Source organism: Venturia canescens, chromosome 5 (genome assembly GCF_019457755.1).
Source record: "Venturia canescens isolate UGA chromosome 5, ASM1945775v1, whole genome shotgun sequence".
In the NCBI taxonomy this organism is placed as follows: Eukaryota; Metazoa; Arthropoda; class Insecta; order Hymenoptera; family Ichneumonidae; genus Venturia; species Venturia canescens.
This window is the reverse complement of record NC_057425.1, coordinates 4,952,913-4,976,227: the sequence shown is the minus strand read 5'-3', so window position 1 is coordinate 4,976,227 and position 23,315 is coordinate 4,952,913. Positions and strand designations below refer to the sequence as shown.

Below are 23,315 nucleotides of genomic sequence, written 5' to 3'. Positions count from 1 at the left end.
GAAATCGATCGAACTGCTTCAGTTTCAAAAGAAGTTAAACGGGCTGAAATCATCCCGAGAAACCCGTGAGAGCTGCACTCGCGAACGAGATGACGAATCCACTTCATTAATTGGAAGAACGTTCATCGAGAGCCTCTCGTTTCCAGTCTTGTCGGAAGGATCCTTAACGAATTCTACTGCTGTTTATACAACGGAAGTTCTCACGGGTGCAAAGCTTCGAGTGGAATAAACTTTCGCACACTTCATCGTCGTCGAAGCGTATGAATCGAGGTGGATATGAAAAAGCAATTATTGAAGTACACTAGATTTTTGTTTGAAATTCGATGTACCGCGCACTCGTAATAATGAAAAAAAAAAAATTTTTTATTATCAGCTCTGTTTGCTGACTAGAAAAAGTAATTCTGCTATCAAAGAAGCAACGAGAACTTCCCACAAATAATATCCAATGCAATTCCACTTGCACGCGTCTCAACACAAATACAAATACGGATGCAGGCGACCTGGTACGACGATCCACGAAAGAATTTAAAGCACGAATGAGTTCATTCATTCCGTTCCACCAAAGCGAATTTAATTCGCATGAAAACTGTATTGTGATAGAATTTCGAAGGCAGATTCGGTCCCGAATCGAGTCCAGGATTGAAAAGAGAATAACCAGAAGAAAGGAGACTTTCAGAGCTTTAGAACTTGCTAACGCGAATCCAAGCTCGTAAATGAGGAAAAATGATTTTTATTCTTTGCCACATTCAACTTGAGGTAGCTCTATCGCCAAGTCTCGTTCATAAGATTTAAAATAAATTTTTGTATGCTGTATTTTCACTTTTAATAAAGAGCTGTGTAAAATTTCAGGGAAATTAATTATTAAAATTGGATGGTTTTCGTGAAAGAATTTCAAAACGACATACAAAAACCTAACTTCCGGTTGCTATAAAAGGGTATATTTGCATAGAAATCCATGAAATTCTGGAAAAATTGCAATTCATATATTCAACACTTGCAGTAACCCAATACTCCCAGAAAAATGTCCACTTATCGGCCTATTTTTAATAGAATATTGAGTTTAATTCGAACTTCCGGCATTGCAGCGAGGCAGCAGCTGAGTGTAGCCCTAACCTCAATTTGACAGATCGACGGAAAAGAGGTTAAACACTCACGAGTGGTCGAGTAAAAAAAGACGAAGAAAACCGGACTTGCCAAAACGTAAACTTCGGGATACTACGCGACTCGTTGGACTGACTGTTTTTTCATTTTCATAATTCAATGCGAACATTCATTCAAAGAATTACAAATGGAAAATTTGAGTAATTAGAAATATTTTTTTTTTCATGTATCAATAATATTGATTACTACAAGTCTTAAGTATTAGCAGTGATATGACTCGACTGAAGCGATAGAGTTACCTTAATGGAAAGAGCTCAAAATGTTAGAATTTCTGGGGAGATAAATTTAGTTCAAGTGGTTCGAAATAGCCGATTATTGAAGGCGAATCGTCGCGCTGATTTCACGGGCGATTAGTCAACGTGAATTATATTTTTAGCAGCCACCGACAAAATACTTAGCCAGTTTTTCCGCCTCCAATTTAATGCATGTTTTGAAAGAATGGAGAGAGAGAGAGAGAGAGAGCACGAGGGAGTCGGAACATCGTAGAAGGCTCAGACTAGCACGAAACACATTTTCTTCTCGCAACGTAATTCTCCGAGAAAAGCCTGTACATAATTTACGTTCGATGCTATTCTGGACTAGTGCGTGCGTCTATACGAAATGTTATTTATTACGTGAACCAAGGTGTTTGTGATAAACACCACGTGGATGATGAATAAAGTTCGATGGCATAAATATTTATGGATATCGAGTAGAGTTCGCAGCTAACAATGTCGATCTGCGTATGAATTTTCGGGTGTTGAAATTTCCACATAAAACCAAGTGTCGAGTGAGTTACGTTCGATTGAAATATCGACGGCGTGCCTCATGCCACTTCTCATTACATTTCCAACCACATTTATTCCTCTTTTTCACGAAATTCATTCAAAGTCAGCAACTTTGCAGTTGCAACAGAACGTTTATGTGAGCAGCAACAGTTTTCTGCTCCTTCGAGATACGAAAGTGAAGTTTGCCATTGATAAACTGCCAAGGAAACATCAGCAGTTGATCCAATAACTTTTGAAACGGAGAGAAAACGCGCCTTCGTTTTTTTTCTTTGTCAAGTACTAATTACACGATAACACGAATTACCAAGAGTCTTCTCGTCACTGTTCACCTCCCAAGCAACTCGGTGGTGCTCGAACTAATAAGTTTCTCCGATAAATAGGCCACGTCCAAGTATTTACCCGTGCTTCTCGTTACTTCGACGACTTTGCGCGTTCGCTCGTATGCAGCATGGCAAAGGACCTCTGCGAGTTCCTCCTTCCGAGAGCACACTTTCCGAGAGTTTCGCTATCGCTTCAAGCTTCCTTGAAATGGATCTATCAGTCTCTCGCTCAAGCGGTATCGTCATTTCCGAAGCAACATTACAACTAACTCGGACTGACTTTATGTGTCGGGGCGGGCATAGATGAATCAGCGGATGTGAGCCTTCTCTCAACGCGATTTCGAACAGCAGCGCGGAATCGAATCCGCACCACAACAGATTTTTCTCGCACCAGCATGTGTTTTCCCTCGAGAGAACAACAACACCAAAGTGGCTCGAAGCAACGCTAAGTGCAAACAGGAACTTCCGGCCCAGCAGCACGAGAATATCTGAGTCGGTAGAAGCGCGACGCGAAACACATGCTAACGAAACCAAATGGTTTTTCATTCCCGTCGTGGGTCTCGAAAAACGTGCGCCGACTTTCAACGAGACTCAAAGTCATGAAAATTTTCCTATCACTGTCCGAAACGAAGGAATTCGTGTAAACGCGTATCGATCAGCGACGAAAAATATGACCGAATTCAACGTGGCGCAGTGAGAAAAACCAAAATATTTATTGCTCAAACCAAAATATTTAGTTTGGTGACACAGGGGGAAAAAATTTCGTCGATAAATGTTTATTATTCGGGTGCATCCGCACGACTGAAAAAAATCTCATTTCGACAAATATTTTTTTAAATAACTATTAAAATTTGTATCATTTGTTCCATTCAACATTTGCCGTTAAAAAAAAAATTGTTCGATCTATCAATCGTCGTCCAACAAAATGCACCTGCTGCAATGAAGAACCGACATTTTTCAACGCACAGACCTCTTGAGCTTTGTTTGAACATCGTCGACGTCAAATAATGTGACATGAGAGCGACTGAAATTCCCATGTTCATAATTCGATAAAAGTATGTACACGTGTATAATTTTAATGTGGTAGATCGACTTTATGAATCAAGTCCGCGCAGTCGCATGTCAAGAGCATTTTTTATTTTATATCTCTTTGACAGTATTGTGTGATATTGAAAATATCCCGGTATGCAGATGAAGCGATACGAAGCTTTTTTCTCTAGTTATAACAAAGTCCATTCTTCAACAAAAACCAGCCTCGTTGTTTTTTTATTTTCATGAAAAAAAAAAAGAGAAGAAAAATATCGAAAGTAACGGCAAACATTCTGGAAAAAATCCACGCTCGTGTATTCATCCTTTGATAGCGCCCTTGAACGAGAAAAGCTCGGTAGGGTGACAGCGATATCGCATGCGCTGGCGCGTTTAAAACGGTCACGGTCGTCGAAAAAGGAGAGATCTCACCACCGTGCTATATGCTCTTTGTGTCACACAGCAGCAACATTCCCGACCTTTTGGCCCCTTTCTTATCGCACTTCCTGTTTCCGACTGTGGCATAATTTCTGTCTACGTTTTATTGTTTTTCGTCGCAACCCTTTTCACGAGCTTTCGTAACGCCTCTGGAAAGCTCTTCGAGTCGTTCGCGACGCGCTTTCTGTCCCTTTCGCGAGCAGAAATACCATCAAAACATGAGAAAGAATAATAGTAGCATCGACATCGCTCTTCTCCGGGAACAGAATCATAACTGGGAAAACGTTGAGGCTCGCATTTGTTTTTTTTTTCTCTAAGTTAACTGCCTTCTGTATTGACTCTGTCTTTCGAGATCGAAATTCGAAAAATACAGCCGTGAGAGAAATTAGTAATTTAGTAAAAAAAAAGGATCGAAATTGCTAAGAAATATTAAAAAATGAATTTTTGTTTAATTTTTGGAAAAACGTTTGAGAGTGAACAACGTTTCGAAAGGGCTTGTTAAAAAAAATTTCGTGAATGCAACATTCCAAGGGGAATTTCAGTGAAAATATTCTCTGAGATCGCAACTAATCAAAGTTGGTGATTTGAAAAATGAATTAGGGAAAGTTACAAAAGAGCGGCTGCCTGTGTCGATGAAAAAAACCTGGCAAATGGAAGTGAAGAATAAAATTAGAATGAGTAATGAAACATTAACGCTTCCGTGACGCGTATCGTTTTATTTTAAACACAAGAAAGCTTCTAGAGGCAGAACGAGCGAATCGATGTTTAATTTACTCCGTGACTCGACAAAATGATATTCCTATACTGCGGCGGGTGGAGAAAAACGAGAATGAGAAAAATCTGTTTCGTAATCTGAAAGAAGCGACATCGCTCCTCGCCGTTTGTAGCTCGGTTTTCAGTTTGTTATGTACATTTGTCTACGCGTGGAATTCGAGACTCTCAATCTCCGGACTTGTACAACGGAATAAAAGAGATTCCATAACAATTCGGGATAACAGTGACCCTCGAGATTTTATTAGAATCTTTTTTACCCTCCCGCGGGAGAAAGAAAGTTTGAGACTATTTTTTACGCAGCAAAAGAAATAAGTCTGCGGTGATGGTTGAACAACTTTTTCCTATTTTGTATTATTCTATTCTCAACTCTCGTATATGCGCATCATAAATTATTCAGTACAATTTTTTCCTTTGCGGCTACCATCCGGAGCTCGGTTTCTTGCCGAGGGCTAAACACTTTGACCAATAAATACGGATTAACATCGCTTTTTTAACCTTTGTTTCGACGTACAAAGGCAGTCTCGCGTTGAATGATCAATAACGTAAGCCCGAGCTTTCGCGAGTGAACTTTGCGCTCAAAAATCCAGCATTTTTTTTCGTCAGACTCCCTCCTCTTGGGAAATTAATCATCGGGTTCAACTAATGCGGTAAAACGAAATTACGCAGAAGCAATCTTGTCGTGCATTAAATTTCGTACAAAAAGTCTCTTCGACATCGATTCTCCATTCTCTATACTCGAATCACAATAACTCAGCGAAAAGCGACGTCGAAAGTGTTCGGATCACGGACCATTACGGAATAAACTTTTCTTTCGCTTTTACCGCCCTCAGGAATGAACGTCCAAGGACAAAAAAGCTGCAAACTGTTTTAGACGATAATTTCGATGCAGGGATGACGAGAGGTCGAGTAAACTTGGAATTTCATTCGAACCAAGTCCCAGCGAAATACAGCGTTGAAGTTCTCGAAAGCGAGACTCAGAACTCTCAGTGTTTCAATATTGAGGAACGAACCTTCGGATCGTCGGGAATGCTCCTAGGAAAGGTGGCGAAAGAGAAGCCTGACACAAAGCCTCCAGTTGATTTGCCACGAAATAACCCATGCAGGGTTTGCTACACGAAAAGCAATATACCCTCGGTCTCACCGGACAATCTCACTCGTGTCCATTGAATAGAATTAAATTTCCCTTCGACAAGACATTTTCGAAGAGTCTGAAAAATCCTCGGTCAAGGCTGTTCGAACTGGATGGCGGAAAAGAATCTGTTTTCCTTTCATTTCTTCGAAAATGAAACAGCACAAAATGTTTGGACGAAATAGCCTCGGTTCTCGTGCCTCCGGACCGTCTTCGTCTTTCCATCGTTTAATTTTATGTTGAATTCACATCGATGGAGCATATCACTCGAACAATAAGATTCGAGGATGAGATTTTCGCATTTAAATTTAAGAAAATCGGGATAAATTGAGTTTTCACGAAGGGAGCTGGCGGCGATTTGTCAAATATTTGCTTCGTTTTATGAATTTTTTTTTTCACGAGGAAACGTAATCTCAGTAATCTCCGTGATCCGTTAATCTTCATGAAAATTGTATTGTGCTATCGAATCGAAACATTGAGACGCGTAAATAATTTTTCGGTCAATTTTCTACGTCAATAATGATTCGCGAGTGAGAAGGCTGAAATTGAAAACTCCTTGGTCATGAGAGGCCATCGCCTAATTTAGAAGAAAATGAGAATATCGCGGCTTGGCTGCAGCTCCAATTCTTTGTCATGCCTTGAGAACCGCAAGTCAGAAGAGATTCTCCCCAGACGTGGAGCACATACGCCAGGCAGAACTCATTAATTTTCTTTTTCTCTCCAATTAATATTCGTGCAATTCAGATGGAAATTCATAACCGAGATTTTTAATTTCGATATGAATTGTATTATACACACAATTAGTTTCATAAGCTGGACAAACACGTAAGAATTTTCAAATTTATTCGTTCCCAAAAAAACGTGTTTGCCGAGCAGGCTGCGAGGGTGAACAGCCGATTACGGGAGCCTCGCGTCAGAATCAACGGCGGGGATCGCAGGTTAAGAACCTTTGTTTTCGCCAGACGAAATTTCCAGAGCGTTGAAATTCACCGGCATGCAAAATTTCATCGTTTTATCGAAAGTGATTGGAGCGCGCTTCACTTTCAGACAAGTAAAATCAACCATGACGCGAACAAGTATGGTCGTCGACGCATTCGCCAATTGCTGACTTTGATACATTAATCGAATACATCGCAGCTTCGAATACACCGAGCCACGTTGAAATACTAAGGAAAAATCGGGAGCGCGAGATGCCTTGATTTACGATCGAGTAACCCCGGAGTTGCCAAACTTTGGCGGTCGCCCTTCAATCTCCTCCGCTCCCTCTTTCCCCCGCCCCTTTCCGCCGCCCTCGTCGCTCACATCCCTCTCGGAGTTCTCTCGTTTCATTTCCTTCGAACTAAAGCAGATCGAGTGTAGTGTTTATGTTCTCGGGTATCAAAGTAAAAAACTAGCGGACTGATTTTCTCTCCGGAGACTCAGATCCGTGCCAAGATTTTATGCTAAATAATCGCGAAAGAAAAAACAGGAGATTTGACACACGAAAAATTGAGGATCGGAGATCCGAAAGTTCCGGGCAAGGATCCGAGCAGTTTCGCAGCTTCTTCGGTACATTTTCACTTGGAATTGAGTTCACATTCACACAAATCGAAAACAAGTTGAGAAAATTATTTAAAAAATTCATCACCGAGGGGTGAAACATCGAACGAAGAATTTTCCAAAAGTCACTATTGAATTTTGTAGGGAAAACAGGACAACGGAAATAAAAGAAAGCTCCAAATCTTCTCGAGTTTGTGTGACTGCGGTGAGCGGAATTGCATGGTTTCACGGGGATGTTTTTCGTCGTAATTTCGCATCGCCCTTTTGCACTGTCGGAATTTTCCCTTCGGAGTTCCAGTCTAAACATCCCCTCGATACGCTGTATATGAAAATTACAAGAGAGTCAACATTCGGAGGACTGCGCAGAAGATTGGAAAGATCCGTCAACTTGTTCTCATAATATCTCGGAATCTCTGAATCGTTCAGTTTGCCTTGTTGTTGGATATTATACTTCCAACTACAATCGCCTTTGCCTTATTTTCTGCGTCTGTGAGCGACCACAGGGAAGCTCGACTATTCAGGGCTCTATGGAAATTCAATTCCATTGTATTTTTATTAAAAACTTAATAATTTGGCATTGGAACAAAACTATTGTTGGATGCGTTAAAAAAAATGTTGATCGTCGACGAAAAACCATTTTTGGACGAAAATGCAACTGTGTTTTTGTTAAATCAATCGAATCATTCGTCATTTAAAAAGAGAGTTGAATTCAATTGGAATTTATTTCGACGAATGCTCAGGGCTGTAAAAATCGTTTGCAATTCATCAAATGAAAAAAGTAACGTTATTTTTAAAAATGAAATAAAAGTGTAAACTCGTGTACGGGCTTGTGGAATGTCGTTCTGCAAAATGGCGAAGACCAAACGTTTGTGCAGAGAGACGTCTAGGAGGCTTGACGGCTATTTACATGAGCAGCCACGTGGGCAGAATCTTTTTTTATCTCGGGAGAAGTGCGCTTTGGTCCGAAAGACGAGAAGCTTTGAACCCGGAAAGCGGTAAATGACCTAAGCTAACGGGCGTTTTCAAGTCGAGCACAAAAATCTAAAAAAGTGCGGATGACTGACGATAAATTTGATGTTCAAGGTGACTCACGAGTAGGTCGCAAAGTGACGACGTTTCGAGACAATTTTCCTTCGATTTTTAACGTGTTTTTGTACTCTTCATCGAAACTTTGTGTCACGAATCATGCGAATATGACTTTCACCTCGAAAATAGCGAGATGTTTTCATCTCGGAGGAGAAACTTACAAAAAGGGGATTGAAAAGAAAGTTGACACGGGCCAGAGCCTCGAGTTTGCTCGGTGTTTTTCACCCGATGTGAAATCATCTGCGCACAATTTACAAATGACATGCGGTGATAAAAATAGTGACGTTTTTTGAAAGCCACCCTCAACCGATGACGTGAAAGGTCGCTTGAAGGAGACTCGAGGGAAGAACTCAAAGCGGATAAGTTTTTGGCGACTTGAGTTAAATATCGTGCTTTGATAAGCGAGAAGAACCTATGAGTTACCGGAGCCACTCTCTAAGCTAAACAAATCTGGAGGGAAACGTGAAAATGTCTCGATTATAGCCGGTGGAGTAAGCGCGAAAACTCGCGCCTTCGAAATTCACACGGAGAGAGGGAGAGCGAGCGAGACGGAGAATGAAGAAGATGACGACACGCCTGCGTCGAGCTTACGGACGAGCGGTACCTTTAGTACTCAATGGATCGTCCCTGACGACGGATCGGTCTGACGGAGCGTTGAGCTTTATCACTGTTCTCAATATCGATGATTGTTCGATGAAATCTGGCTGGCAAAAATGAATTTTTCAAAACCATCGAAAGTCTGAGCTTATCCGGATGTTTTTGATGAACTTTTCAACATCGAGTTCCAACGATTAAGATTTTTCCTTGTGTACGGGACGTTGATGTAATTCATGGGAAATATGTAAGTGCGAAAATTTTCGTCGACTCTCAATCGGTCATCGGGCGAACGGTAACGAATTCATCTCGTTTTATTCGTCTCGGTTTAACCACGTGGGAATTTCGTTGGGGTTGAAATCATCGGAGATTTCATCGATTTCTAATACGACGAAAGCGCTCCGAAATCTTTCGACTCAAAGTTTACGAACACAAGTCTTAGAGCTTCGGCGCAGATCTCTCGCTGGCTCGGAGCGATCGCCGGTTTATCTTTTAACGACGATCCTACAGCGGGCGAGGAACAAACTTACTGACGTAAGTAAAATAAACGAAGGTTATGCGAAATTTATCGGACTATATAAAATCGCATGGGCAGACATAAATCAGGGGATTCCTCGTCTTCCGCCTTCTTCAAATCACGAATTCAATCCCCATTCGATCACTCCATTTTTCCACCCTCTTTTATTCTCTTCATAAACGACCGGAAGTCATTCATCGTCTTTGTATTTATTGACAGGGTTTATTGTGGGTTATCGACTCGAAGAAGAATCGATTTAATGTTACGGTACGATCATTCTTTTTGTGTCACTTTCCAAGGAGTAGTTTTCAGATCAAGGTCGAAAGTATTACATTCAGTGGTTTTTTTCTATCCGGTAAAATATTATTTTTAATTAACCTTCGAGGCCCCGCACGAACCTCGTAACTTTCAATTAAGCCGGAAAGTGCAAAACGCTGTTTTCTCAGCGACCGCGGCGCGGTGTTGTTCTTTATTGGAGCCCAAGTTTTTATTCCCTCCAATGAGAGCGAGACTCTGCTCGAAGATCTTATAAAATTGAAGCTCGCGAAAAGGCATTATCGAATGTGTACTTTTGGGGAAATTCATTTATTCTTATACAGAAAAACAATCAAGTACAAATGGCGGTTTCCTGATCGAATTACCTTCATCGCGTTCATCAATTTTTGTTTTTTCATGGTTTTTATTAACGCCTTCGGAAATACGTAAAAATGGAAAGTTTGCTTCATTCAACTGAAAGTGCATCGAATCGATCAATTTCCTTAATGAACCTGCACATCAGTGAAGAAAAGAAACTCGTAAAAGCTACTCAACCATTGCTTTCGTGCTTCGAAAATTCATTAGGAGATCTAAAGTCATAAATTGCGAACTCGCAATCGTAGGATCTTGAGCAACGAAGTGCGAAAGTACGTAAGAATATTTGAAAACCACAAAATATTCGGGGCTCCTGGGGAATGAAGCTTCGGCAAAAATAAATTTCGTAGGAGTTGACAGAATACGAATTTCCGCATTTCTTCGTAACGAATTGCGAGGTACGTGGAGAGGATGAAAGATGAAAGATAAGTCGACAATAAATCTCGAAACATTTGCTATCTGGGTAGGGTCGGATGTGTGAAAAATGAACAAAATTGAGCTTCCCCGTGAAGAAAGTCATTCATAATTCTCATTTCTTTGAATACCGATTTACGCTCTGCCGAATATTGTAATTTTTCATGAGCTGAGAGACTTTAATTCACGACAATCTTGATTGCACGAGAACATTTTGCGTGCCCGTAAAGCGGATCCACGCACTTTTCTCCGGCGCTTATCTTCGAAGCAGTGGAAAAAGCTCATTTTATCTTTGAAAATCTTTAATGCTCGATTGCTCCATTCGCAGTATTATCGAACGACTCGAAACCTTGAATTTTTCGACGCGAGCCTCGAGACGAGCCCTTAAGAACATCGTATATTTCTGTAGACATTGGATCGTGCGCGAAGAAGCACTTTGATGAATGAAACTTTGATGCGAATTTCGAAGGAAAAAGAAACTTAAAAAAATGGAAAATTTCATTTTGAGGTAACGTAGAATCGCACGCGTCTTTCGCGAACGACGTGATTCTGCTCCAAATATTTCCAAGCTCCCTTCCGATCCCAAGCTGTCAATTTTAAATAAAAAATTTCAAACTTATCCTCGCTGATCGCGTAATCCAACGTCACCAATGCGAAAATAATGGTTTACGCGAGTTTCGTGAGACAAAAGTCGATAAAATAGCCGAACTAAAGACTCTCCGATGAAGGATATTATTTCGCGAAATTAGGCAGCCCTTTTTCAGAGTTTCTCGCGTCTATCAGATCGACTGTCTCCGCAAAAAACTTAAGAGAATCCCACGGGACCCGAAGAGAACGAAGCTCCTCAGAGGAGGCTGATGAATCTCTTGAAAAAAATCTGCCCGCGCGTCCAGGACACAGAGCTTCCCTTGGTGCGGCTTTTCGCAAGTTTTTATCCCGAACTCTCGCGGGGCAGCACGTACGAACAGACTTCCCAGCAGAAGTATACTGAACGGCGAACTTTTTCATTTTGTTTGTCGCAGGGATGAACTCCGCGTCGATCCAACATTCAACAATGACATTTACTCCGTTTCGCCTGGCCTTGGAGCGACTTCCTTGTCAGCGAAAATAGAAGGAAGCACCAATGACGAGTGATGCATCAATTCATCAAAGGACGCCAGATTTGATCTTACACTTTTCAATATTCCGAGCGATTTTGAGAGTTTATTTTCCCGCGCTAAATTCAGAGTCAATGCCAGTGTCGTGATACCGTTAAATCAAATCAGTCGGAAAGGAATGAGTTCAATGGAAACGAGGACCACGGCGCGGAATGAAACTGCATCAAGCTGCGAAGAACTTGACGCTTCAGAGGTAAAAGAACTCCGGTGAGCGCTGGCGATGACACTTGAGAGCTTGACGCCCAAAGAGCTGATGATCAAACGTTCGCGGCGCTGATACGCCGAGTGATCTGAATAAATAAACAGGGAAGATTGGAGTGTTAAGTTCGTCAGGTGCATAACCTTGGGGGCTCGAGCGCAAGATTCGGTTGGACGAAAACACCGAACAACCGAAAAGTTTTGTGTGTGTTAGTGTACTGTATGTTGGGACTGTGTGCCCGGGGGACTGGGGAGAGAAGCTCCGAAATGGCTGAAAACAGCGAGACAGAAAAGCCCAGCCAGAACTGGGAGCAATCGACGGACGGATCGGTGACGTCAACGACAGTCGTGACCAAAACGATAACAACGATTACGAGGGATCGTCAGGAGTCGGACAAACCTCAGCGCGGTCCAGCTCAACAACCGATATCTCTGCAGACGCAAACGCACTTGCAACCAACTACGCTGGACACACAAGCCAACAGGTCAGCATTGATAATTCCGTTAGTATTTTTGTAAGAAGACGACGCTCAAGTTTGCAACGTTCGAGTCCAACGAAATGAACGAAAACAACATTTGTAATCGAGCAATGTTTTATTTCACGAAGTGTCGGTGCGTGTTGAAAAATTACGAATTGCCAATTCGGCAGAAAGCGAAGTTGAAGAATTACTGGAATTGTTGGGAGGTTTTTCAGACCATTTCGTTGGACTCGAACGTTGCAAACTTCAGCGTCATGTAAAAAGCTTTGAGATCGGTGCGAATAAGATGAGGAAAGTGTTTCAAAGGTCCACCTGGACGAACGAGCCCACCGAACTGCTCTGCTGATATTTGGTGGCTGATGGAATTCCCACGCTTCATCACGGATGAATCGTTAGCTCTTGTCATTTGTAGGGATCGATTTTCTGATTGTACCAACGACTGAGTGTGCCGTCACAGGGCACGTTGCGGTTCTAGGGTAGTCACACAAGATGCATGTTGAACGAGCAATCAGCACGAATCGGCTGAACACGAATCGCTGACGCCCTGATAGAATTACATCCGCTTTTTTTAAATCGTTGTCTGGTGAACGGAAATGAGGATAAATCAAACAGGAAGCGATGCGAAGTAACCGCGAAAATATAACGCGCTCCCTAATAGTATGTGTCAGGAATAATCGATCGGTGAGGTTCGACCCCGAACTCGACGACGATATCGCTCATATTTTTCACATTAAAACGGTGAAGCAAAGAGAAGAAAGTTGCCATGATCCTGCTCCCGAAGCTCCGGGATTTCGCATCACGTGCTCGCACCAATTTCCCGTTACATAACTCAGGAGGCGTTCTCATTTTACAAAAGTTTCCTTGTGAGATCCCCGCGCCCGCCCGCTCGTTACTAGTGGAGCGTAGAACAAATCATGGGGTTGTTGGAAAATCTTATTTCCAAAGGTTTGATCGAACCGTGAACTTTAACGTGAATGGAAATAGAAGCCTTCGAAGTAGCTCGTGCTTTGTTAGATTCAGGCATCCTCGAGCCTCCTGTTACATCATTTCTTGAAGCATTCGTAAAATTAATCCCTTCGGTATCAGTAAGTTCGAGTTATTCGTGGATTACGGACTAATATTCCGTAGTATCGAGCCGGTATTTACCGTACAAAATCGTTACGTATAATTCCCATGGGAGTATGCAACAATTCCTGTGTCTACGCTTCCGCCATTTCCTGAAAGGTTTACTCTGCGGTTCATCATATTTCCGATTCCCAGCGTGCAAGAGAACATGCAGAATTCCACATTTGCCAGCCTCCAACTGTGAGCCGTGGCTGGGATATCGAATGCGGAGTATATCGATCATGACGTCACCTTTCAATACATGAAATATTTCATACCAGTTGAAAGGAAAGAAAAAGTATGAAAAAATAGGAACAAAAGTTCTCAGAATATCAGGGCATTTTATCGGTTGCGTGAGTGCGAGCACAATCGCTGAATATCCGATTACAGCACTGCTGAGTAAAAGAAAAAAAAATTCAATAAAAAATAGATTGATGGAAAAAAAAAGATATCTTTTCTGTCGTCAACTCACATGTGTGTAGTGAAGGGATTTTAACGCTCAAAGTGCGATTGGTAAGAGCCTTTAAATATTATCATTTGCGTCCTGTGATTCCTAGGATTTTATATAAAACGTATCGACGAACTGGTGCTCCCTTCGATAGTTTCCGTCTCGTCATCCCCTAACATGTGGAAAACTGCTGATTCGAAGAGTAGTAATAAGAATTGTTCTAGCCACCATAGTAAAAGGACCAACACCCACACCATTTATTCAAAGGACTCAAGAGTCTTTTTCTCTATAAGCACAGTAAAAATTCTTTTCAGTCACTTCAAATGTTTATATTGTTAAGTATGCTCGGGCAACTCTGAAAAAAAAACTATATGCATGGTAAAATGTGACACGTATTCGGTGTATATTCGTGTATTTGTTATAGAATTTACTGTGCTGATAGTGAAAATTTGTGATCTACGATACATTTTCACTTATCGGTGAGTGCTAGTCCGTCATGATGAATAAGACTCGAAAACGAAACGCAATATAATTCTCACATGCATCACTTTTTGCTCCCCATAAAGCTGTTGAGAGTTCAAGGGACGAAAAATTGGAAATTTCAAAAAGTACTGTTTGTAATCGGTGTTTGAATACTTTGAAAATTCTTAAAAAATAATTTATTCCTCACCATACAAAACGAGTCTATTTTCTCCGTGTATATACGCTTGCAGAATCGAATATGAATTGCAAAACATCCGGTCTGACATGCTCCTCTATGTAGTGTGATAATGAAATAATTGGCGAGCGGCACGGTACCATTGACCAAGTGTTTGTTTACATCTATACATCGGGAAATAATTGATTGATTGGTGCTGCGTGAATGATTGAACAGATTCGAATCAGCGGGAAAATTTCCATCGGGGGACGCGATTCTAATCAACTTTCACGTTTATTTTATGTACTGGTTTGTATGTCAACGATATTGCATAAAGTCCATTCAAAAGCCATCGTTTGCCTGTTATATCAACAAATGCAATTGATAGGAACAGAGTCTACATAAAAATAGAAGAGTGAAGAAATGAATTTTCCTGGAACTGTTTTCAGATCGTAATGCGAGCGATCTGCAGATAAATACTTGAGGAGTGCGACCACCTGGACTTAATGAGGCAAACACGTGGGAAGCTTTAAACAGTAAAGCAAACGAGATACTAATTAGATGGTTCCTGGCTATGGTGAAACAAACAGTCCTTCGTCCCGGTGGAATGGAAGATCCTTGTTGACCATTATTTTTCTCGTAGGTGTATTAAACGGAGAGGACACGATTGAAAATAGAACGAAGCGAGTAGAGCAGCTGAGAGTAAAGCGTAGCTGGAGTATTTGATCGAGGACTTTATTTTCAAGGAGCGCTCTTCACTTCCAGAACCTCACACATTTTCACCTTATCTTTCCAAACGATCGCTCTGACAATCTATTTAAAACAAAATGGCCACTTAGATAGCCAGGGGTGTAAGAGCGAGTGTAAGAAAATGCCCTTGATATCGGTCCGCTGATGGTTGCCCTGGGAAATTCACGAAGGAACGCCTTGAGCCCGTGGGACGCAGGGCTGTAACTCGCCAAGAGTTCGGCTCGGCTCCATCGCGCTTATTACACGATGCTTTTTGCAAGTGAACCACTCGCTCGAGCTACGTTGACTGCTCACGTCCCAATGACTACAAGTTTGTCACTAGATACATTCCTTCCCTTCCCTGCTGAATGTGACACGTGCCACGGATGCTTCATCAGCCAAGGAATTCATTTACGTCCCCACGTCGTTATTAGCGCTCTCGTATATATAACCATTTTATAAATGAGGCACGAATCGCACGAATAAGCTCAAACTTGTGTCACCAGAAATTGACGCTGGCCCCTCCTCATGCTATAAATTTGTGTCCACACTCCCTTCATGGTCAGGATCGTGTTACGAAGTAACGCAATTAACTTAATGAAAACCTCCTCCTTCGTCCGGCCTTTGAAGTAAACGTTATTAAACACTAGAACATCGACGCTTGGGAAGTTAATTTTCTTAGTAAAAAAATTTACGAAAATATTCTGTATCAACGCAACTACGTTATTTTTTTATTTTATTTTTCAATATTAGTGACCACAAACTCTGTTACAATCGTCACAATTTGCCTAAAAGCACAGACCTTCTCATTGTTTCGATCAGACAATTGTCTCTAAACTAAAACCATAATTGGGGCTTATCCTGTGACGGTGTAATGCTACCTCGTCAGGAAGCAATTTCGTACAAGTATTCTAACTCACCAAGATCTGGAGCTTCGGGTATTCATAACCATTAAAGCCGAGCCCTTATCAGATTATGTAAGCAAAATAGAAGGGAGAAATACGATTGAACGTGGAGGCTGCGCTTAGTTCTCTCATAATATTGGAATCATGGGGAAAACTCGTCTTTAAGGAAACCATTGAATAAAATGATCAGCGCCTTCATAAAGGACTTTTGAGATTTTTTTTATTTTTATTTTTCAACTAAAAAAATGTCGTATTTTGCGAGTTTTATTGTTGTCGTTTCATTGGTATTCTGATTGGCGTCTAATACGTCTGAATATAGCTTTCGACTGTCATGAGAAGCTAACTGACAATATTTCTGGTGCAACATTTGAAAAATGTGTGATCCTGGATAACCTGAAGAATTCCACACGCTTATTCAGAAATGACAGGGACGTAAGAAAAAACCAACATTTAGACATCGTAATGAAATAGTTTTTCGTCTTTCAAAGTGCCTGAAAAGTACAGCTAAAAGGAATAAAATGGTTTTTCAATATTAAAATAACAACATATGAATTGTAATTTTCATGGTGTGTATTCAGTATAAAATGGTTTCTGATGGTTCCCTCATACAATCATAATCTTACATTCTATTCCAGAGCTTATTTGATGTACAAGCAGTTTGATACAATCAACGACTTAATTAATTTAAATTGCTTTGTGAGAAACTCCATTAAAGCATAATTAAAATACATTAGAAAGCAGCATTTATTGATTGAGATTAAATAAGCATTCTTATCAAAATCACCTGGTGCAAGTTCAGGTGAATTTTTTATTTTTGAACAATTTGGTATATTTGTTTAGAAAAACCGGCTAGAATTTTGTAAATTAAAGCTCAGTCCCTTCTGTCATTCCAAGTGTCATCGACTTAAACCAAAGCTTTACTCCACATCTGTGAAATCCTACAAAAGAAGAACTTTTCCAATTGATTATTTGTTGAGCCATTATGAGCGAGCATCAGATATTAAGTGCTGATCACAGTTCGGAGGTGAACGAAATTTTGAGGCTTTTCTTGCCCTTCCCCATTTACGAACCATCAACAAATACCGCCACCGGGTGTTTGTATTCCCGGTCGTCGATTGAATTGCGGATACACGAGGAATGTTAACGCTCGTTGCACCTAATTAATTTTCGGATGACACAACGAGCGATCACAAAACCTGGCATTCGTTGTTCGACTGGTTCCCCGGGAGGAAAAGCTGCACAGTTCAGACGACAGGAATGTTGACGGAAATAGCAGCCATAAGTATTGTGATAACTCGGGAAATAACTACAAAAAGTATTCGCGATAACGAGGATGAAATTTGATTGAAAATTTTCAGGGAAAAGAGAAAATAAATTTCAACTTCGCTGAGAGAGTAGCGAAACAAAATTCGCGACATTTTTCTGCAGCAGACACGTAAATCAGTCAAGTCGCCGACAGTATCAGGAACAATCATGTCGTCGCCGTAAATTGCGCCATGAAATATCGTAATATGGGAGTGTATTCAATCTCAGTGCTCATTGCTTATTCCGCGAGCTCCATACATACACGCGCATGAATATCATCAGGGATTATTCTTACTCTATTTTATCATGTTCTTTGTGCCGGTTGCACACTCTCAAATGTCCGTTTCATTGAAGTTTCTACCACGCACCCTCGTCTGTGAGAAATGTCTGGATTGAATGTATTTCAGCGCTGCTACATTTGAGAGTATCAGGCAAATTTAAGCATGCGTTTGGAACGAGGGTGAAGTTTATTGGCGTCGATTTTTAGCTGTTTCGGAAGGCTCCAATCTTCCCAAATTCGTTCGGAGGAAACGGAGAGTTGTCAACGATGTATAAAGTGCAGTCTGAATGGGGCGAGGCGTGCGGCTTTTCTGAAAAGTTCATTCTCCACAAAAGCAGTTAAATTGGCAAAGAATTTCCTCTTTTTCCGAGTGGCCTCATATACCGTTCGAGTTGGACGGAGCCATTACGTTTAATTGAGACGATAGTTATTCGCCGGAGTCTTTTCCGTTCCCGTGTGCTGCCGGTTGGGAACTGCGCAAAGGTCAAAATCTCGTAAACCGTATTTTAAACTGGGAATAGCGTCTCAAATAGCGATTCTACAATGTTTTCACGAGAGGTAAGCACACAGAAGGCGAGTGCTGCAACAGAGTTGGCAAACCAGCGTGGGATCCTCTCAAGCCGTGTGCATATGTCTTCGTGCACGTTGATGAAACAATTTCGTGTTATACGTTACTCGGGAAATGGAGAGCTGACCACAGCTGAGAATACTACTAAGGGAATCTCCATGTCGGCTGCGACGGTCCTCAGCCTTGCGATGGCGTTTTGTAGTCCGAGTTCATTCCGAGTCCGGTAATGAACGGTTTTCTCTTATTTTCCAGTTGCTGCAGCCAACTTGTCGGATTGTAACGAGTCTGTACTCCGTCAGTCGGGCCTCATTATTAACTTTTTTTTAATTTTGTCAAAGGCACTGACGGCAAAATTGTGAAAAATCTGGCTGATACGAGCGGCTAAAATTTTTATTGGGTTTCAGCTGGTTGAGACGATTGGAAACATAGAAAAACTGCCTCGCGCTCAATTGGTGCGTGAACCCGTGCGTGGCTAAACGGTCACCCATCCAAGTATTGCCCTCGCTCGGAGCTAACCTCGGAGGATCGCCGGAATTTTGTTAACCGCGGTAACGTGCTGTCGGTAATGATAAAAACTACTTTTCGTATGCCACGAGTTGTTTGATTAGAAACTGCTTCTCGTTCCTCCCCTTCCTCATCATGCACAAACTCCATTTTCTACTCATCGCCCCAATAAATGTTGATTCGAACGGAACTTAAAAGATGAATGTGGAATAAAAATTTCACGCTCTTTTCTCATGATTCATGCACGCTCATAAATCTCCCGCGAGGGCTCTCCCAGGCATTCCTCTTCTCCGTGAACGGAGCTTTATGAATGCGCATAAATAATAAAGAAGCAAAACGTTTTTTTTCGCCGGCCTCTTATTAATTACTGAACGCAGAGCTCTGCGGTTTTTAATCAGCGTTCACACGGCCCCGGTATTTATGGACTTTGCGAAATAAAATTATAACAGTTTCTCCGACCGCTTGGAGCCTGCAGTCCTTTTTCGAACGATCTTTTCCGTCATAAGCTTTTTCCCGCAGCCAGTATCGATGTAAATACTTCTGCAAAATTCGTCAATCACGTTTGCTCGTTGGAATATCCTTTTAAGGGGGAAAGAACAGGATGAAATTCCACCTCGTTCATGTACGTGGAACGTGCACTTTCATCACTGTTCTCTCGCGTGCACCCCGAAAAGAGCATGCGGGGGATGATCTCGTAATGGCTCCAACGCGAAAGGTAGCGACAAACGCCGCGTCGTATAAGGTCGAAAGAGCAAAGCCGTGCTCGAGTAAAAACAAAATAAAAAATAAGATGCGAGTGGTTTTGGATTCGACAAAAATGGGAGGAGCTTTCCGTACTGGAAGGATCAACTTCGTGCATAAAATAACCCCAACTTTATCAGGGCCTACTTTTTCCTCGGGATCTCAGGAAAAATGCAATTGAACTGTTGAATAAGCTTTAATTAATCGAATTGAAGTTATTTATTCAGAGAGGATTGAGAGAATGAGATAAAAGTGGAGACGAGCCAAGAAAATTGCTGCGCGTAGCGTCCCATCGAAACACATGCTCGAGGAACTCGTTTTCCCTGAATTTGTATTTCGTACAATTTGACCAGAGATATTGGCAAATATTTTGATGAAATTCGTACCCGTTGAGAAAGCAACATCGTTGAATTTTTCACTTCAGCAAGTTAGAAATAATTAATGAATTTCAAACATCATTTTTCCGGAGCGAAAGTTGGGGATGTTTTTTATTTTTTTAGCTGCCTCACATTAATTCGCTCTTCTCACGCAGAGTCTCCCAACGGACAAGTAAATTTCCGCAAATTTTCTCATCTGGCTTTTTCAACGCGGAACTTTTAACTCCGAGTGAAGACTGACTCTACAGGTCTTCAGGCTCACCTCTCGCATCTTCCCTCAAATATGTCCCAACGAGGATTATTATCCCGCGCTCACTAGTAGTGGAGATAGAAAGGAAAATATGTTTACACCGTTCGTCGGATAGTTCACGAATATTCTACATACATAAATTCTGCAGGGGATGGAAATTCGAGCAACAGGCAGAAATGATCCGAGTGAGGAGAAAAGGCTGAATAACAACCTCCGGGATCCCCGCTCGTGAAAATGGAATTCTCAATTTATTTCGAAAAATTTGTAGTCGTGCCTTCTCTTTTCTCCTTTTAAGGGATCTACCCCAATTAGACGAGCAAAAAAAAAAGACTATTTTCACGAGATTTTTTTGACCGGTATAAATTATAAATGTGGATATAAAAAGTGTTAGGTCTCACATGTACACTCTTAAAATACACAAAAATTTTTTTTTTCATTTCACTCAGTATTCGTAGAGGAAAATAGGGGGTCCAAAAAAAATGGGTGTGCGCTGTTGATAAAATCTCTGGAATCCGGGATAAAAATCTGAAAGATGATCGGAAAAAAAAAATAAAAATGAAAATAATAAAAATAAAAAATAATTTTGAGAAAGAGGCGTTGAAAGAAAGGCAGGTACGCGGTACCGCACTGGAGGGTGCGTAAACGTCACTCAAAAGTACACTTGGACTGCTCAGATCTTTATAAAATTTTAATGATACTTCTAAATATATATATTTTCGAAAATTGTGATAATCAAAAAAATCGACTTTTTGCAAATTGTAATTAAGATAGACTCCTTGATCTGCTGCTCTTTTAAATAATTCAATAAATTTGGGGTCCTGCGAAAGTGATTTTTCAATATCGAAACCTTTGAAACTCGAATTCTTCCCGAGCTTCATTTGTTGATTTGCTTTAGCAACGGCCTTCCTGCAATTTTCGGGAACGTCAATTTGAGAATTTTCATATCGTCAGGTTGAAATTAATCGAGAAGAATCACGATATTTTTCTGTACATTGGGGTCGTCTGTACGTTATAAAAAATGTTTTTCGAGAGATTCTATTCCGACCGATGAATCAATAACCGTAGACCACAAAGGACTCTTCGTTTATTAGCTCCCGCGGCATTGAACAGTTTGGAACAGTTCGAAATTCTTTATTCACTTGGTCGAATCGAAAACCAATAAACGAGTGAATGATGCACCGGTTCATGAAGATTCGTCGATTTTTACTTTTACTGATATTCGTTTGAAAAATGCTGGAATATTTCAATCTTCCTTTTTTATCCGAATGTTTCAAGCGCAATATATGAGCAGATTGGAGAGGTTCAACATTGTTTTACGCGCTTCGGTTCCTTCGGAGAATTCAGTCAAAGGCGAAAGTAAATGAACGTGAAACAATGTCATGCGTTGAGTTCTACGCAGAGTATGGACAGCGGATTCTCTCTATCGATTCTAATGCTCGTTCGGATTGTCGAAGAATCAGGAAAGGAAAATAACGAGGGATTCCGATGGGAGGTAAAGTCGCAAGAATGCCGTTACTCGGTGTTTTATTCTCATTCGGTGAACAGCAAGAAACACGAGAAGGAGATCTCGAGTGGGAGAGGAAAAAAGTAAACTTTAATGGGCGAACTTGGTTTTCTTGAACGGCGAGTGACGCGTCTCTATTACAAGCAGTTCATGGTACGTCGATTATTTTTGCTCGGGTGGGCGATCGAAAACGCGAAGAGTCATTTCCGGGGCAGCGATTGGCCTACTTCCCGCCATCGGCCACGCTTCGATCCAAATTGGAAAATCCAATTTCGAAAACGATATTTCTAGGTGAAATAACATTTCTCTGTTATCTTTAGCCATGAAACGCGATTGCCTTCGTATTATGATTGATTATACGGTTTGATGATGTGCGCCTGAAATATTTCACGTGAACGTGACGAGAGTAATGTTTATTCGATGAAATAAATGGATGTCGCCAGTCCAAATGAAAGCGCGATTAATTCTCATTGATATTTTCACCAAAACGTTCGATATCATTTTTATTTTTAAATATACGAGCCTGCGTGAATGATAAAAATGAAACTTTTAGTCAGAAATATTATTGAATTGGGCGTTAGCGCGAGGCCACAAAAATATTAAGTAATCGAAACAAAACGAGCGAGATAATTCGATGTGACACGCGCCTGAAATTGGCGACCCCTCGAAAAGCTTCTTCCTCGTTCGCTATGAAAGATCTTTTCAGCTTCCGGATCGCGTGCTCGCATGAATGGAGTTCAACCCGATTAAATATTCCTTCGTTCAATTGTTGAGGTGATGCAAACACGACTCCCGATTGATGCGGGGAAGCATCAAAGTAAACTGCGGAGTTTGTAGGGTGTCATTTTCCGAGGCCGCCAGGCCACCGAGTCATTTACGCTAATTAAGAGAATCAATCAGACGTGAAGACATTTTTGCACAATACGAAGCTGTACAATATCCTTCGAGTCTTATCCTGATGACGTAACCTCCAACGTGATCCGCCGCCTAAAGCGGAAGCTCATGAACGTATTATAAGCCTGAAACTTACTGCCCAAGTACAACTTCCGGTTGGATAATCCCGCTGGAATGCTGCTCTGAATCCGGGCAAAAATAGTGCTGAAAAGAAAGGGCGTTCGTTCAAGTTTTGTCGGACGTTAACGAGCGAGCACTGAAATTAATTACTGGCGAACCCGTGCAACCGAAACGACACGCACGTCAAAACAGGTGGAAAGAACATCACAGCGCGTTATTATTTCTCTCAGTGTCATATTTTATGCACGAGAAGATAAGAGTCGCTGTTCTCAGCGCGGAAAGCTGAGATTGCACCTTAAAAGAGGGAGTAAGTACGGAAGTAAGAGAGAAAGTAGGATGCACGCGAGAGAAAAAGCAAGTTATATTCAGAGCATTTTCTCTCATCAGCCGCTCGTCTCAATTTCTACAAGAACTTCTCGCGGTTTCATCCGGCACCCGCAACGGAAGAAGAACCAGCGAGCTGGAATATATCGAGGTTTGAGAGCCGGTAAAATACCTGGGGAATGGAACGCAAAGCAGGGTTTTCTCACATTTGGACGAATGAGCAAATTACCACGTGAACGAAGACGGATGATGATTTTTGCTCGATACTCAAGAATAGCCAGCAATTAATATTCAAAGAAAGGGACGTTAGAGTTCTGCGAGTTTCCTTTATTCTGTAGAATAATGAAGCATCAAAGAAAAAAGTTTGAAACGACGCCTTAGACGGGCCGAGCGTGT

General features: G+C 41.3%; 2 protein-coding genes across 2 annotated transcripts in view; one reads left to right on the top strand and one right to left on the bottom strand.

Annotated features, from left to right (window-relative positions):
* The window catches only part of LOC122410765 (14 kDa phosphohistidine phosphatase-like), a 56,070-nt gene that overhangs the window by 4,708 nt on the left and 28,047 nt on the right, over nucleotides 1-23,315 (bottom strand). The gene's annotated exons all lie outside the window — the stretch shown is intronic.
* Nucleotides 8,844-23,315, top strand: part of LOC122410764 (phosrestin-2-like) — a 40,342-nt gene continuing 25,870 nt past the window's right edge. Inside the window, exons 1-2 of the mRNA XM_043419170.1 lie at nucleotides 8,844-9,368; nucleotides 11,418-12,235. Coding sequence (XP_043275105.1) covers nucleotides 11,973-12,235 — 263 coding nt within the window. The 5' untranslated portion in view covers nucleotides 8,844-9,368; nucleotides 11,418-11,972. The remainder of the gene's footprint in view (nucleotides 9,369-11,417; nucleotides 12,236-23,315) is intronic.